The 15,376-nt window shown below is 43.2% G+C and overlaps 1 protein-coding gene across 2 annotated transcripts in view; it reads left to right on the top strand.

The window, feature by feature from the left end:
* Positions 1-5,528: 5,528 nt before the first annotated feature.
* Positions 5,529-15,376, top strand: part of LOC112248995 (leucine zipper protein 2) — a 192,135-nt gene continuing 182,287 nt past the window's right edge. The window contains exon 1 of one of the 2 annotated variants that reach the window (XM_024418523.2): positions 5,529-5,778. In XM_024418523.2, the coding sequence (XP_024274291.2) occupies positions 5,717-5,778 (62 nt within the window). In that variant the 5' untranslated portion in view covers positions 5,529-5,716. The remainder of the gene's footprint in view (positions 5,779-15,376) is intronic. The other variant, XM_024418524.2, reaches the window with a different exon arrangement.

Raw genomic sequence — 15,376 nt, 5'->3', positions numbered from 1 at the left:
ACCAAAAAGTTATATTTTGGTTTCATCTGACCATATGACATTCTCCCAATCTTCTTCTGGATCATCCAAATGCTCTCTAGCAAACTTCAGACGGGGCTGGACATGTACTGGCTTAAGCTGGGGGACATGTCTGGCACTGCAGGATTTGAGTCCCTGGTGGCGTAGTGTGTTTCTGATGGTAGGCTTTGTTACTTTGGTCCCAGCTCTCTGCAGGTCATTCACTAGGTCCCCCCATGTGGTTCTGGGATTTTTGCTCACCATTCTTGTGATCATTTTGACCCCATGGGGTGAGATCTTGCGTGGAGCCCCAGATCGAGGGAGATTATCAGTGGTCTTGTATGTCTTCCATTTCCTAATAATTGCTCCCACAGTTGATTTCTTCAAACCAAGCTGCTTACCTATTGCAGATTCAGTCTTCCCAGCCTGGTGCAGGTCTACAATTTTGTTTCTGGTGTCCTTTGACAGCTCTTTGGTCTTGGCCATAGTGGAGTTTGGAGTGTGACTGTTTGAGGTTGTGGACAGGTGTCTTTTATACTGATAACAAGTTCAAACAGGTGCCATTAATACAGGTTAGTGGAGGACAGAGGAGCCTCTTAAAGAAGAGGTTACAGGTCTGTGAGAGCCAGAAATCTTGCTTGTTTGTAGGTGACCAAATACTTATTTGCAAATAAATTCATTAAAAATCCTACAATGTGATTTTCTGGATTTTTTTTCTTACAGGCCTCTCTCATCTTTTTAAGTGGGAGAACTTGCACAATTGGTGGCTGACTAAATACTTTTTTGCCCCACTGTAGCTATGGTTACAAGTCAAGTAGCCCCTATCTGGTACCTTTTAGAACAATTATTTTTTTGTGTGTAGTATTCAGAGCTCTGAGTCATTTCAAGATATCTGAGAAATGTAATACAGAAACTCAACTAGAGGTTTATATGAATATAACACTGTCTGAAGGCCATTGGAAACCTATGTTGCGCTTGTAAAATAAAATAGTCACAGTGTATATTTATTTGACCTACGTGTAATTAAATGGTCTTTGTAATTAAATGACTATAGCTCAGCATTCAACACCAGAGTACCCTCCAAGCTCATCATTAAGCTCGAAGCCCTGGGTCTGAACCCCGCCCTGTGCAACTGGGTCCTGGACTTCCTGACGGGCTGCCCCTATGTGGTGAAGGTAGGAAACAACACCTCCACGTCACTTATCCACAACACTGGGGCCCCACAAGGATGCATGCTCAGCCCCCTCCTGTACTCCCTGTTCACCCATGGTTGCATGGCCTGGCACGACTACAACACCATCATTAAATTTGCCGATGACACAACAGTGATGGGCCTGATCACCGACAATGATGAGACAGCCTATAGGGAGAAGGTGAGGGACTTGGAAGTGTGGTGCAAGGAAAATAACCTCTCACTCAACGTCAACAAACAAATGAGCTGATTGTGGACTTCAGGAAACAGCAGAGGGAGCACCTCCCTATCCATATTGACAGGACCACAGTGGAGAAGGTGGAAACCTTCACATTCCTCAGCGTACACATCACTGATGTGTACTCCTAACTTGCGCTGATCAACTGGCAAGTTTCTTCACCGACATTTTCAACCTTAGACTGAGTCTGTAATACCAACATGTTTTAAGCAGACCACCATAGTCTCTGTGCCCAAGAACACTAAGGTAATCTGCCTAAATGACTGCCGACCCGTAGGACTCACGTCTGTAACCATGAAGTGCTTTGAAAGCCTGGTTATGGCTCACATCAACACCGTTATCCCAGAAACCCTAGACCCACTCCAATTTGCTTCCCACCCCACCACTAAACTCACTCTGCAACTGGATCCTGGACTTCCTGACGAGCCGCCCCCAGGGTAGGTAACAACACATCTGCCATGCTGATCCTCAACACGGGGGCCTCTCAGGGGTGCGTGCTCAGTCCCCTCCTGTACTCCCTGTTCACTCATGACTGCATGGCCTGGCAAGATTCCAACACCGTCATTAAATTTACCGATGACGGGCCTCCCGGGTGGCACAGTGGTTAAGGGCGCTGTACTGCAGCGCCAGCTGCGCCACCAGAGTCTCTGAGTTCGCGCCCAGGCTCTGTCGTAACCGGCCGGTAGGGAAATCGGTAGGGTAATCCTTGTCTCATCGCGCACCAGCGACTCCTGTGGCTGGCCGGGCGCAGTGCGGCCAGCTAACCAAGGTTGCCAGGTGCACGGTGTTTCCTCCAACACATTGGTGCGGCTGGCTTTCGGGTTGGATGGCGCTTTGTTAAGAAGCAGTGCGGCTTGGCTGGGTTGTGTATCGGAGGACGCATGACTTTCAACCTTCGTCTCTCCCGAGCCCGTACGGGAGTTGTAGCGATGAGACAAGATAGTAGCTACTAAAAAACAATTGGATACCACAAAATTGGGGAGAAAAAAAGGGGTAAAATTCACACAAAAAAATTTAAAGTTAAAAAAATAGCAGATGACACAACAGATCAGCGACAACGATGAGACAGCCTATAGGGAGGAGGTCAGAGACCTGGCCGTGTGGTGCCAGGACAACAACCTCTCCCTCAACGTGATCAAGACAAAGGAGATGATTGTGGATTACAGGAAAAGGAGGACCGAGATTCTCATCGACGAGGTGGTAGTGGAGCAGGTTGAGAGCTTCAAGTTCCTCGTCCACATCACCATCAGACTATCATGGTCCAAACACACCAAGACAGTCGTGAGGAGGGCATGACAAAGCCTATTCCCCTCAGGAGACAAAGGATTTGGCATGGATCCTCAAAAAGTTCTACAGCTGCACCTGGTTGCATCCTGGTTGCATCACTGCCTGGTATGGCAACTGCTCGGCCTCCAACCGCAAGGCTCTACAGAGGTTAGTGCGTACAGCCCAGTACATCACTGGGGCCAAGCTTCCTGCAATCCAGGACCTCTATACCAGGCGTTGTCAGAGGAAGGCCCTAAAATTTGTCAAAGACTCCAGCCACCCTAGTCATAGACTGTTCTCTCTGCAACTGCATGGCAAGTGGTTTTGGAGTGCCATGTCTAGGTCCAAAATACTTCTTCACAGCTTCTACTCCCAAGCCATAAGACTACTGAACAGCTAATCAAATGGCTACCCATTTGCATTGCCCCCCTTTACGATGCTGCTACTCTGTTTATTAACTATGCATAGTCACTTTAACTCTATTTGGCTCGGCACCTAAAACCCTGACAAAATTTTACAGATGCACAATTGAGAGCATACTCTCAGGCTGTATCATCGCCTGGTATGGCAACTACACCGTCTGCAACTGCAGGGCTCTCCAGAGGGTGGTGCAGTCTGCCCGACGCATCACTGGGGGCAAACTACCTGCCCTCCAGGACACTTACAGCACCCGATGTTACAGGAAGGCCAAAAGGAGCATCAAGGACAACAACCACCCGAGCCACTGCCTGTTCACCCCGCTATCATCCAGAAGGCAAGGTCAGTACAGGTGCATCAAAGCTGGGAATCTCTGCTAGAGACGGAAAAACAGCTTCTATCTCAAGGCCATCATCAGACTGTTAAATAGCAATTCCTAGCACATTAGAGGCTGCTGACTAGACTTGAAATCACTGGCCACTTTGATAATGGAACACTAGTCACATGAATAATGTTTACATATTTTGCATTACTCATCTCATATGTACAGTACATACTGTATTCTATCCTATTCTACTGCATCATAGTCTATGCCGCTCTGACATTGATCATCCAGATATTTATATATACTTAATTCCATTCCTTTACTTTAGATTGTGTGTATGGTTAGATATTACTTGTTAGATATTACTGCACTGTTGGAGCTAGAAACACAAGCATGGGTCAGGGCAGGCAGAATGGTCAAAACCGGGAATAATAGAAAATGGGAACTATAGAAAAGACAGGAGCAAGGGGGAAAACACTGGTAGGCTTGACTAACAAATCGAACTGGCAACAGACCAACAGAGAACACGTGTATAAATACACAGGGGATAATGAGGGGTGATGGGAGACACCTGGTGGGGGGTAGAGACAAGCACAAAGACAGGCGATACACATCAGGGTGTGACATTTACAATGACAGTAATGAAGTAATTATAAATAACATACAATTAACTCTTGAGCATTGCATTAATTTTCCCATAATAATGCCTGAAACATGTTCACTCTCACTACCATTGGGACGTCAGCTTTCTGGCTGATAAGCTACATAATTGAGACGGATTATGGTGCCTCTTTTAGGTCACTCTCCGGTCACCAAAGCATGCCGAGGTCCAAAGCTCTCATTGAGAACTGGTCACTGTGTGTTTCCATGCATGGGGTTTGGACTAATTAGACCCCAATGAATGGGCGGAAGTCCTACAAAACGAGGTGTAGGTTACTACCCCGTGCACAATGGACTCCAAACTCTTTTAAATCCTTAATGGAAATCATTTATCATGCCTATGGCGTATGACCTCCACCCTTTTGTGTTGTCATGTTGAATATTCTGCCCGTATTTCACACCGCTCAATGCCTAATTTAAAACATGCACAAAATCCTCTACATCATGTTGAAGAGCACCCATCTCACTAAATCTTTGATGAGGTCAAACAGACACCCCAAAAAATCTGAAGAAAGGATGGTGTGAAACAGGGTTGAAGGAATTGATATATTTATCACTTGATATTTACATCCCCCCTTTCTATCAAAAAGACACTTAAACTCTAGACCATTTGTTTGTAGCATTTACAGGTGTAATATTCAGCATGCTGAATAAATAGAATACATCCCATTATGGATGAATCATAGAGGCTGCCGGTGAACCCTGTGTTTGTTATGCTGGTGACCCTGTTGCTCCCATCCTCGCATAATTGCTCCTGTAGTCCCTTAGAGTGCAGGCAATAATAGGTGCTGAGTGAAAGGCGGGGGAGCTGCATTTGCCAGGGATTCTTCAAGCCACAATGAGGAAGAATGCCTCTCAGCTCTCGCCACCAGTGGCAGCCCACTGGCCAAAAACTGGTTGAATCAATGTTGTTTCCACGTAATTTCAACAACAAAAAATGTGATGACGTTGAATCAACGTGGGAAACTGATTGGATTTGCAAGAAGTTCTCAACGTAAGGGAATTCCGTCATTTTTTCCCACAACTTTAAAACTAAATCCAAAGTCATGGGGATATTTATTTGTTGATTTCACGTTGAATTCCCCTATAGTGAACTCAGCCAAATGTAAATCAAAAATAGACATTGAACTGAAGTCTGTGTAGCCAGAAATACTGAGGAGTATTTTTGTTTTGTTTTTGCTAAATCTAATTGGGTGGGCCTGGCAGGGACTGGCTCCCTAGTGGGTGGGCCAGCGTCCACCGAGGCCCACCCATCCCTACGCCCCTGCTATGCTCAGTGGGAGCTGCTCTCATCTCTTCAGTCTGAATCTGCCAGTATTCCCCCATCCCCATTCATTTCCTCATTAATAAGTCTGTCTGTGTCACTGTGTTATTTAAAGCCAGAGATCCTCCCTTGCTCTGTTAGAGCCACTGGGTTGCATCTGTCTGCTTCTCTCTCTCTCTGTGTGTGTGTGTGTATGTGTGTGTGTGTGCGTGTGCGTCGTGTGCGTGTGTGCGTGCCTGAGTGAGTGCGCGCAGGCAAGCGATCGAGCCAGTGAGTGAGCAAGAGAGAGAGAGAAAGGGAAAAAGAAAGCAATCGAGAGGGAGAGAGCGAATCGGAGTGCGAGTGCAAGACAAAGCTATGAAATTAATCCGAGCTATATGCCTCCTGCTTCTTTGTCCAGCTTTGAGCCTCAACACTAGGTAAGTCTAAAATATGAATGGTCTATTATTCTTACTTCACCTTCAATGATTCTGAAAGAAAGGGGGATGGTGAATGCAGAATGGCTAATCATAGAAGATACTAATCTTTAGCGCCGGCCAGTCCTGCGAAATAGGTTAGGCAGCCTGGGTTCTGGCGGGAGATGCATCTGTGCTGAGCATGATGTTCTGAGGCAGTAGACTGAAGGCAAAATAAAGCTTTATCTGTTGAACTATTCTCTGTGTTAAACTGAAAGAGATATGTCTTTGGTGGTGAAATTCACTGGCTAAAAATGCCTTGGAATTGTGTATGCATCGCTTACTGGGATTTGCGGCAGTTCTTGTCTCCGGCTTGCTGGAAAGGAGCAAGTTAAGTCAGAGAAGGAACTAAAGAAGGAACTGGGCTGCTCAGAATATTGCAATTTCTTGAGAGAGAGATAGAGAGGGAGAGAAAGAGAGAGAGAGAGAGAGAGAGAGAGAGAGAGGGGAGAGAAAGAGAGAGAGAGAGAGAGAGAGAGAGAGAGAGAGAGAGAGAGGGAGAGGGAGAGGGAGAGAAAGAGAGAGAGAGTGTGTGTGTGTGTGTGTGTGTGTGTGTGTGTGTGTGTGTGTGTGCAGAATAATGCATTGGGGGAATAGTAAGAGGAGGAGGGGATAGAGGAGGAGGAGAGGCGAGAGAAATGGAGAGATGAGTCGACGTGCAGTGAGGAGGGAGGTTTTAATGATTAATTAAACCATTGATAAAATCATTCCTCTTTCAAATGAGTGCCTGAACACTACTCCCATTACTGGGGTCTTTGTGAAAGATAAGCCAAGGTTGTCAGAGAGTCTTAAATATGGCTTAAAGACAGATACACATTATAAAACTTGCACTCCTCTCATTGCAGTTTTGTCTACTTTGACCTGATGGAATTTTAGCTTTAGCTTGGGTTGGTAGACCTCTCTACAAGTGTGCTCCTAAGTGATGAATGTAGTGGCAGAAGATGCGTGGAACAGAGACATAGACACATAGACAATCAATGCATCGGCCCTGAGAGATTTGAATAAGCTAATTTGGTGATGCTGGAGATTCCGTTGAAAGCACAGCTTATATTGGATTATGAATATGTTGATGAATGTTTGAAGTTTGGATTGTATTTTACGAAGTTGAATGAGATACACTACATGACCAAAAGTATGTGGACACCTGTACTTCGAATATCTCATTCCAAAATCATGGGCATTAATATGGAGTTGGTCCCTCCACTCTTATGGGAAGGCTTTCCACTAGATGTTGAAACATTGCTGCGGGGACTTGCTTCTGTTCAGCCACAAGAGCATTAGTGAGGTCGGGCACTGATGTTGGGTGATTAGGTCTGGCTCACAATCGGCGTTCCAATTCATCCCAAAGTTGATGGATGGGGTTGAGGTCAGGAATCTGTGCAGGCCAGTCAAGTTTCTTCCACTCTGATCTCGACAAACAATTTCTGTATGGACCTCGCTTTGTGCATGGGGGCACTGATTTGCCTAGTTAAATAAAGGTTAAATGCATTTTTTTTAAAAGTCATTCTGAAACAGGAAAGGGCCTTCCCCAAACTGTTCCCTGGAAGCACAGAATCATCTATAATATCATTGTATACTGTAGCGTTAAGATTTCCCTTCACTTGAACTAAGGGGCCTAGCCCGAACCGTGGAAAACAGCCCCAGACCATTATTCCTCCTCCGCCAAACTTTACAGTTGGCACTATCCATTGGGGTATTTAGCGTTCTCCTTGTTGGAAAGAGTCTCCTATGACAGTGCCACGTTGAAAGTCACTAAGCTCTTCAGTAAGGCCATTCTACTGCAAATGTTTGTCCATGGAGATCGCATGGCTGTGTGCTCGATTTTATACCCCTGTCAGAAATTGGTGTAGCTGAAATAGCTGAATCCACTAATTTGAAGGGGTGTCCACATACTTTTGTATATATAGTGATATATAGTGTAAATGACCCCAATGAGACACTTGAAGTCATGATTAAGTGACTGACTGACTGGCTGCTTGATTGACAGATTTAGCTAATAACTTATATGTAACAAGTGGCATTAATGTGTCAGAAGCTCAATGGATGTGTTAAGCTTATAAAGATATTTATAAAGATATACAGTTGAAGTCTGAAGTTTAAATACACCTTAGCCAAATACATTTAAACTCCATTTTTCACAGTTCCTGACATTTAATCCTAGTAAAAATACCCTGTCTCCTTGCTTGCACATGCTTTTTCAGTTATGCCCACAAATGTTCTATAGGCTTGAGGTCAGGATTGAGGTCAGGGCTTGATGGCCACTCCAATACCTTGATTTTGTTGTCCTTAAGCCATTTTGCCACAACTTTGGAAGTATGCTTGGGGCCATTGTCCATTTGGAAGACCCATTTGCGACCAAGCTTTAACTTCCTGACTGATGTCTTGAGATGTTGCTTCAATCTAGCCACATAATTTTCCATCCTCACGATGTGCTTCAGGGTCGGGATGGTGTTCTTTGGCTTGCAAGCCTCCCCCAAACATAACGATGGTCATTATGGCCAAACAGTTCTATTTTTGTTTCACCAGACCAGAGTCTCCATGTGCAGTTGCAAACCGCAGTCTTGCTTTTTTATGGCGGTTTTGGAGCAGTGGCGTCTTCCTTGCTGTGCGGCCTGTCAGGTTATGTCGATATAGGACTCGTTTTACTGTGGATATAGATACTTTTGTACCTGTTTCCTCCAGCATTTTCACAAGGTCCTTTGCTATTGTTCTGGGATTTATTTGCACTTTTCGCACCAAAGTACGTTCATCTCTAGGAGACAGAACGCGTCTCCTTCCTTGAGCGGTATGACGGCTGCGTTGTCCCATGGTGTTTATACTTGCGTACTATTGTTTGTACAGATGAACGTGGTACCTTTAGCCATTTGGAACCAGGATGAACCAGACTTGTGAAGGTCTACACATTTTTTTCTGAGGTCTTGGCTGATTTCTTTTGATTTTCCCATGATCTCAAGAAAAGAGGCACTGAGTTTGAAAGTGGGCCTTGAAATACATCCACAGGTACACCTCCAATTGAGTGAAATTATGTCGATTAGCCTATCAGAAGCTTCTAAAGCCATGACATAATTTTCTGGAATTTTGCAAGCTGTTTAAAGGCACAGTCAATTTAGTTTATGTAAACATCTGACCCACTGGAATTGTGATACAGTGAAATATAAAATAATCTGTCTGTAAACAATTGTTAGAAAAATTATTTGTGTCATGCACAAAGTAGATGTCCTAACCGACTTTCCGAAACTATAGTTTGTTAACAAGACATTTGTGGAGTGGTTGAAAAACTAGTTTTAATGACTCCAACCTAAGTGTAGGTAAACTTCCCGAATTCAACTGTGTCTATATACGGCCCTGACACCTTGCCCTTTTCTTCCCTTGAGAGTCCTCCATAATTGGCCAAATAATGACAATTTTGCGCAAAAGCCCCAATTTTGACAGGCACACTCTGCCCATCTGGGATTTGCCAGAACTACCCTAGGGCCAGTCCATTTCTGTATATGGCTCTGACCTAGACTAATTCAGTGGTCCCTAAGCAGGTATCACTACTAGACAAATCTGGCCGTGTCTAGACTTGACAGTTCATGCAGCTTTAATATTTTGATCGTAGAGTTCTGATCATGGAATTCTGAACCCATCTATCTACACCTACATTGTGCATCCGAATTCCCTTTTCCCACGCTATATTCAGTTTACAGTATGCATTCTACAAATGGTGGAATAGGTGCACAACAATAATAACACAATAACAACTGATGGCACCAGCTAACTACTGTAGCCAACTAGCCAGCTAACCTCTGTAGCAAGCCAGCCAGCTAGCAAGCAACGCTAAAGGGATTACAAACGGGTTAGCATAATAGTTTTAGTAAATATTTGAGGCCAGTCAGCATGTTCCTCACACTCTTGGAATGTATTTCCTCCAAATGGTATAATGAAAAGACACCTCTCGGTCCCAAAACACACGTTTTCTGGAGACTTGTGGTAGGAGTGTTGATGATGTCAGCCACTGAATGCGCTTTCGGTAGCCTGATTGCGTCCAGACTGAGGAGAACTCTGCAAAAAAAAATGCTTCCCAGACCACCTCCTGAAGTGGCCAGCCAGATCTGAACACAATCAGACCACAAAGTGACTTTTGTGAGTCTAGACCCGTCTTTTCAATGCTATCTTCGTATTCTGAAAGCAGAAGTCAAACGTAAGTGTCAAATGTGGACACAACCTCTGAATAAACTGATCTCAATATGCTGAGTAATGGTACCAGAGGAATTATATTCTGGTTGCTAATTGTGGTTCATGCAAGTGTTCCCCACTTACAGTAGTGTCCTGCTGAGATTGAGGCTATCCTAATATGGACACCATAGGGTTAATAACATCCTGATCAGGACTACAGTTTATATGTGTGTCAGTAACATACACGATGTGTTTAGTCTTGAGCCCCAAACCTGGTCCAAGTGGCCCACAATGTGTGTTGGATAATTATGAAGAGTAGGTCTTGATACATTTGGGGCTTCTTATTTTAATGCTAAACTTAGCAAAAAAAGAAACGTTCCTTTTTCAGGACCCTGTCTTTCAAAGATAATTCGTAAAAATCCAAATAACTTCACATATCTTAATTGTAAAGGGTTTAAACACTGTTTCCCATGCTTTATCACTGAACCATAAAAAATAATGAACATGCACCTGTGGAACGGTCGTTAAGACACTAACAGCTTACAGACGGTAGGCAATTAAGGTCACAGTTATGAAAACATAGGACACTAAAGGCCTTTCTACTGACTCTGAAAAACACCAAAAGAAAGATGCCCAGGGTCCCTGCTCATCTGCGTGAATGTGCCTTAGGCATGCTGCAAGGAGGCATGAGGACTGCAGATGTGGCCAGGGCAATAAATTGCAATGTCCGTACTGTGAGACGCCTAAGACAGTGCTACAGGGAGACAGGACAGACAGCTGATTGTTCTCGCAGTGGCAGACCACCTGTAATAACACCTGCACAGGATCGGTACATCCGAACATCACACCTGCGGGACAGGTACAGGATGTCAACAACAACTGACCGAGTTACACCAGGAACGCACAATCCCTCCATCAGTGCTCAGACTGTCCGCAATAGTCTGAGAGAGGCTGGACTGAGGGCTTGTAAGCCTGTTGTAAGGCAGGTCCTCACCAGACATTACCGGCAACAACGTCGCCTATGGGCACAGACCCACCGTTGCTGGACCAGACAGGACTGGCAAAAAGTGCTCTTAACTGACGAGTCGCGGTTTTGTCTCACCTGGGTTGATAGTCAGATTCGCGTTTATTGTCGAAGGAATGAGCGTTACACCGAGGCCTGTACTCTGGAGAGGGATCGATTTAGAGGTGGAGGGTCCGTCATGGTCTGGGGCGATGTGTCACAGCATCATCGTACTGAGCTTGTTGTCATTGCAGGCAATCTCAATGCTGTGCGTTACAGGGAAGACATCCTCCCTCATGTGGTACCCTTCCTGCAGGTTCATCCTGACATGACCCTCCAGCATGACAATTTCACCAGCCATACTGCTCATTCTGTGCGTGATTTTCTGCCAGACAGGAATGTCAGTGTTGACAGGAATGTCAGTGTGCCCGGATCTCAATCCCTCCCAGAAATGTCCGGGAACTTGCAGGTGCCTTGGTGGAAGAGTGTGGTAACATCTCACAGCAAGAACTGGGAAATCTGGTGCAGTCCATGAGGAGGAGATGCACTGCAATACTTAATGCAGCTGGTGGCCACACCAGATACTGACTGTGACTTTTGATTTTGACCCCCCCTTTGTTCAGGGACACATTATTCAATTTCTGTTAGTCTGTGGAACTTGTTCAGTTTATGTCTCAGTCGTTGAATCTTGTTATGTTCATACAAATATTTACACATGTTAAGTTTGCTGAAAATAAATGCAGTTGACAGTGAGAGGACGTTTATTTTTTTGCTGAGTTCACATTCTCAGATTTAAAAACAACAAAGCGGCCACCCCACCAGTTTTTTTGTTATACAGCTGAGGGATGGGGCTAGGGAAATGTAACCCCTCTCAATTTCACAGGCAGTGGTCTTGATGGAAGAACTGACAGTTCATGACACCCAATAAATAGGTTTAACCATATTTTGAGGCTTTACACACTTGTTTTAGAAAAAGTTCTAATTATAATGAATTGGTATCAAGAATTGAAATGACCACTGAAAATCCTAAAGGCTTCCGAAGCTTCCCTCCCAGAATATAGCTTTAAGATTCTGGTGACCAAACACCTATAACATAATATTTTTTTCTAGATAGAATTATTTGAGAGTACTTTGGATATCTCAACGATTTTATGGAGCTGAGTTGTTGGTTGATGTCAAAATTGGCACATAGTTGACCAGGGAGAAAGTAACTGTATAGAATTGATTAGGGGAAATTCAACCCACTTTTGCCACACTTCCTCATTGCATCTGATTTGGCTGAGAGTACTGTGACTGTTCCTGAGTGTGTGTGTATGTGTATTTGTGTGTGTGGGTGAGTGTATATGCACGCATGAGCGCATGTGGCTGCTCACTACTCACTACAATGCAGTCTAGCCTATTCGCCATTCATGTCTTTGCAAAGTCTCTTTTATGGGATTTTCACAAATGTTGTTAATTATTGACACTAACTTTGATGTTTCCTACCTAGGCAACCATGTCTGGTAAATGCCGGTGTCCATCGGGACCTCCATAACATTAAATATTTAGCTACTGGCCCGCAATTAAAGACTGCCGACATCCTTGGATTATACTGTACATGTCACAAAGACAGGGCCTGCATTGCTTAGTCTCTTCACATCTGGCTGTAAACACTAAACCTATTGCATTTTAAGCTCTATCTTTGATGTTGGATAGGGTGGGGCACTAAAGAGGAACGTGGATTATGACTGAGATTAACAATGGGAGCCTGACAGTAGCTGTAATAGCCTCATAATACATGCTAATATCCAGTAGGTCATCTTGCTGAAAGGTGATGGGGAATCGAATAGGTCCTTTTGCATTGAGAGCATAATGACCTAGCAGCTATACATGACAGTCAGTGGCTCCTCAACTGATGGGTATCAGAAGCTTCCCATTGAAATGATGGACTACATTTCTAATTTGCCAAGATACAGTATTTCCTGTGGCTAAGAAATGTAATCTTTCTGTATCTCTGAAAAATTGTAATCTTTCCCGAGAGTAACCCCAATTTGCACGTCATTAATCCCCAAAGCCCTCGATGGCCGTCTAACCATGACAGATTCCTCCATATTTGTGGAATGCGTCATAATTATTGAGATCATATAACAGAGATAAATCTTATTTAACAAAAACGTTTAACTATAATATTATGTTTAGGCCTGCTTGTCTTTGGTTTACAACTTATTTCATAACTAATTGTGCATACGTCATGTTCATGGCTAACAGCAAGCATTTACTCTCTAAAGCAGTGTTTCCAAAACCTATCCCCCCCCCAGCTAGCTGGAATTGTGCTATAGATAATCAATTGTATTATATTAGGTACCTATTAAGTAATTTAATAAAAAAATCACATTTTACTTAAAAGAAACAATCCCTTCTTGCGACATGGTAAAAAATCAACCCCAAGAATGTTATTTTGTTTCTTTAAATGTTTTTCCCCCCTTAACTCTCGTGTATGGGTTTTGTTCAAATTGGGCCCTTGATCGAATTGGCCCTTTTGTGTAGTTCTAAGCAATGTTTGACAGAGAAGAAAAGCAGTGATTGACTAGACCAGAGGGTCAAGTGCAGGGCATCCTGTGAATTAGACTGAACTATTGACAGCGGCAAGATGGTAACGATAATAATTATATGCATTGATGGACTGTGCATGCTTGGCCGGGGGTAATGACCAAAGAGATCATCTCGTCTCATCGACCGCTATTGTTCAGCACCTGAGGTATTGAAAGGTAAATGTGAGTGTAGTGGTGCTTGCTAGCCGTCACTTTGTCTATCATCAGGAAACGGCTTTGGCTCCTCTGCCAAGTAGTTTTAAGTTGTCTCTTCGTGATTACGGAGTGAAGGGTCCATCATTATTTTAATTAAATGCTCTGCTTGATTTATTACACAAGCATTTGGGAGACTGGTTTGTTGGATTGACATCTTGCTCAAATACTCATGTATTTTGCACAGTAGCCATTTGGGACAATAGTGGACATTTTCAGGTGGTTGGTCATGGTGAAAAATGTATTCTTAAAAGTCTAAGCCGTTGAGGGGGGGGGGTTCTTAGTTGACATAATTAATTGTTTTAATCTCATACCATGGATAATTTTGCTATTTGGTTTGGCATTTTAGGACCTCTTTAGGCAGAATTTTTTTTTATTTCTAATGATTTGATAATATATTGAATTTGGCCTTACTATAGCCCATATAAATACATTGAATAACACATTAATAAATGGCAAAAAAAGACAGTCAAAAATGTATCATAAGAAATAAGGTTTTGACGTTTCTGTCCTATATCTAGCTCACATATTTAACCCCCTTTATTTGGCACAAATTTACCTCCATACTTCCATTCATTTGTATGAATTACCTTTAGACGAGTACCATGACACTTGTGGGGGTCATAGAGAAAAATGGAGAGCACCATCGTGAGAGTCTCCACTTTCTATAGGCCGTTCAGATGCTACAGAACTTTACGTGAGAAGACCGATTTTTGGGACGTCTCCTGGTCTGACAAACAGCGTTGTAGCTCTGCCACTTTCCATCGCCGATCTAGAAGGGCGACATGGGGCGGATGTGGTGATCTTCTTTTTTTTTTTTTACCCTTTACTGCATGGTGTTGCAATATGGCAAAAATGAAAAAAATACAAACACAATAACCTTTTACAGAAGTGTGTGTGTGTGTGTTGGGGGGGGGGCATAGGCAGATGATAGTGGAACTGCATTTCAAGTGGGAGGGGCCTGGTCATAGGAAAATTACAGTGAAATCATAATCATAACAATATTTGTTATATATGCGTGGATTAAACAGTTATGTTTAATATTCATAACATTATAATAATGATCATATTATTTATGAAAAAAGAAAAGAATATCCAGAGTAAATCTTTTATTTTTATCTTTTACAAGAAAACACAATTTCAGATATTGTGAATGACTAAAAACAATACAATTATAACTCAAACAGCACATTTGCATAAGAAAAACACATTTCTTATGTTTTTAGTGGTTGGAGATTGCCATACGGCAAAAATCCCAAAATTACACGTACATTTTTTTCCCCTCAAAAATGTAATTTGGGGCATTTTAAATGAGGAAAACTTTTTTTGCATGGTTCTATTATAATGCATGCAGTAGAGGGTTAATTCGATTGAAGATTGCCTCTATGATTAGATTTTTTAATGCGCCTCCATCATTACCATTGTAAACAAAGCCCAAGAGCTTTTAACCCCAATGTCACAGCTCGAGACGGCCGGGCTGATTTTTTGTTCTTGTCGTCATATGATTTCATAAATGCAGAGGCAGGGTAGGTCTCGAGCCCCGAGATGAGAAAAATGACATTTGTGTAAGACGGTAATGTCCTTATAGTGTGAGACAAGATGTGAATGATAATTGAAA

The sequence above is a fragment of the Oncorhynchus tshawytscha genome, linkage group LG04, assembly GCF_018296145.1.
Source record: "Oncorhynchus tshawytscha isolate Ot180627B linkage group LG04, Otsh_v2.0, whole genome shotgun sequence".
NCBI lineage: Eukaryota > Metazoa > Chordata > Actinopteri > Salmoniformes > Salmonidae > Oncorhynchus > Oncorhynchus tshawytscha.
The sequence above is the reverse complement of the archived record's forward strand: the minus strand, read 5'-3'. Positions and strand labels throughout refer to the sequence as shown.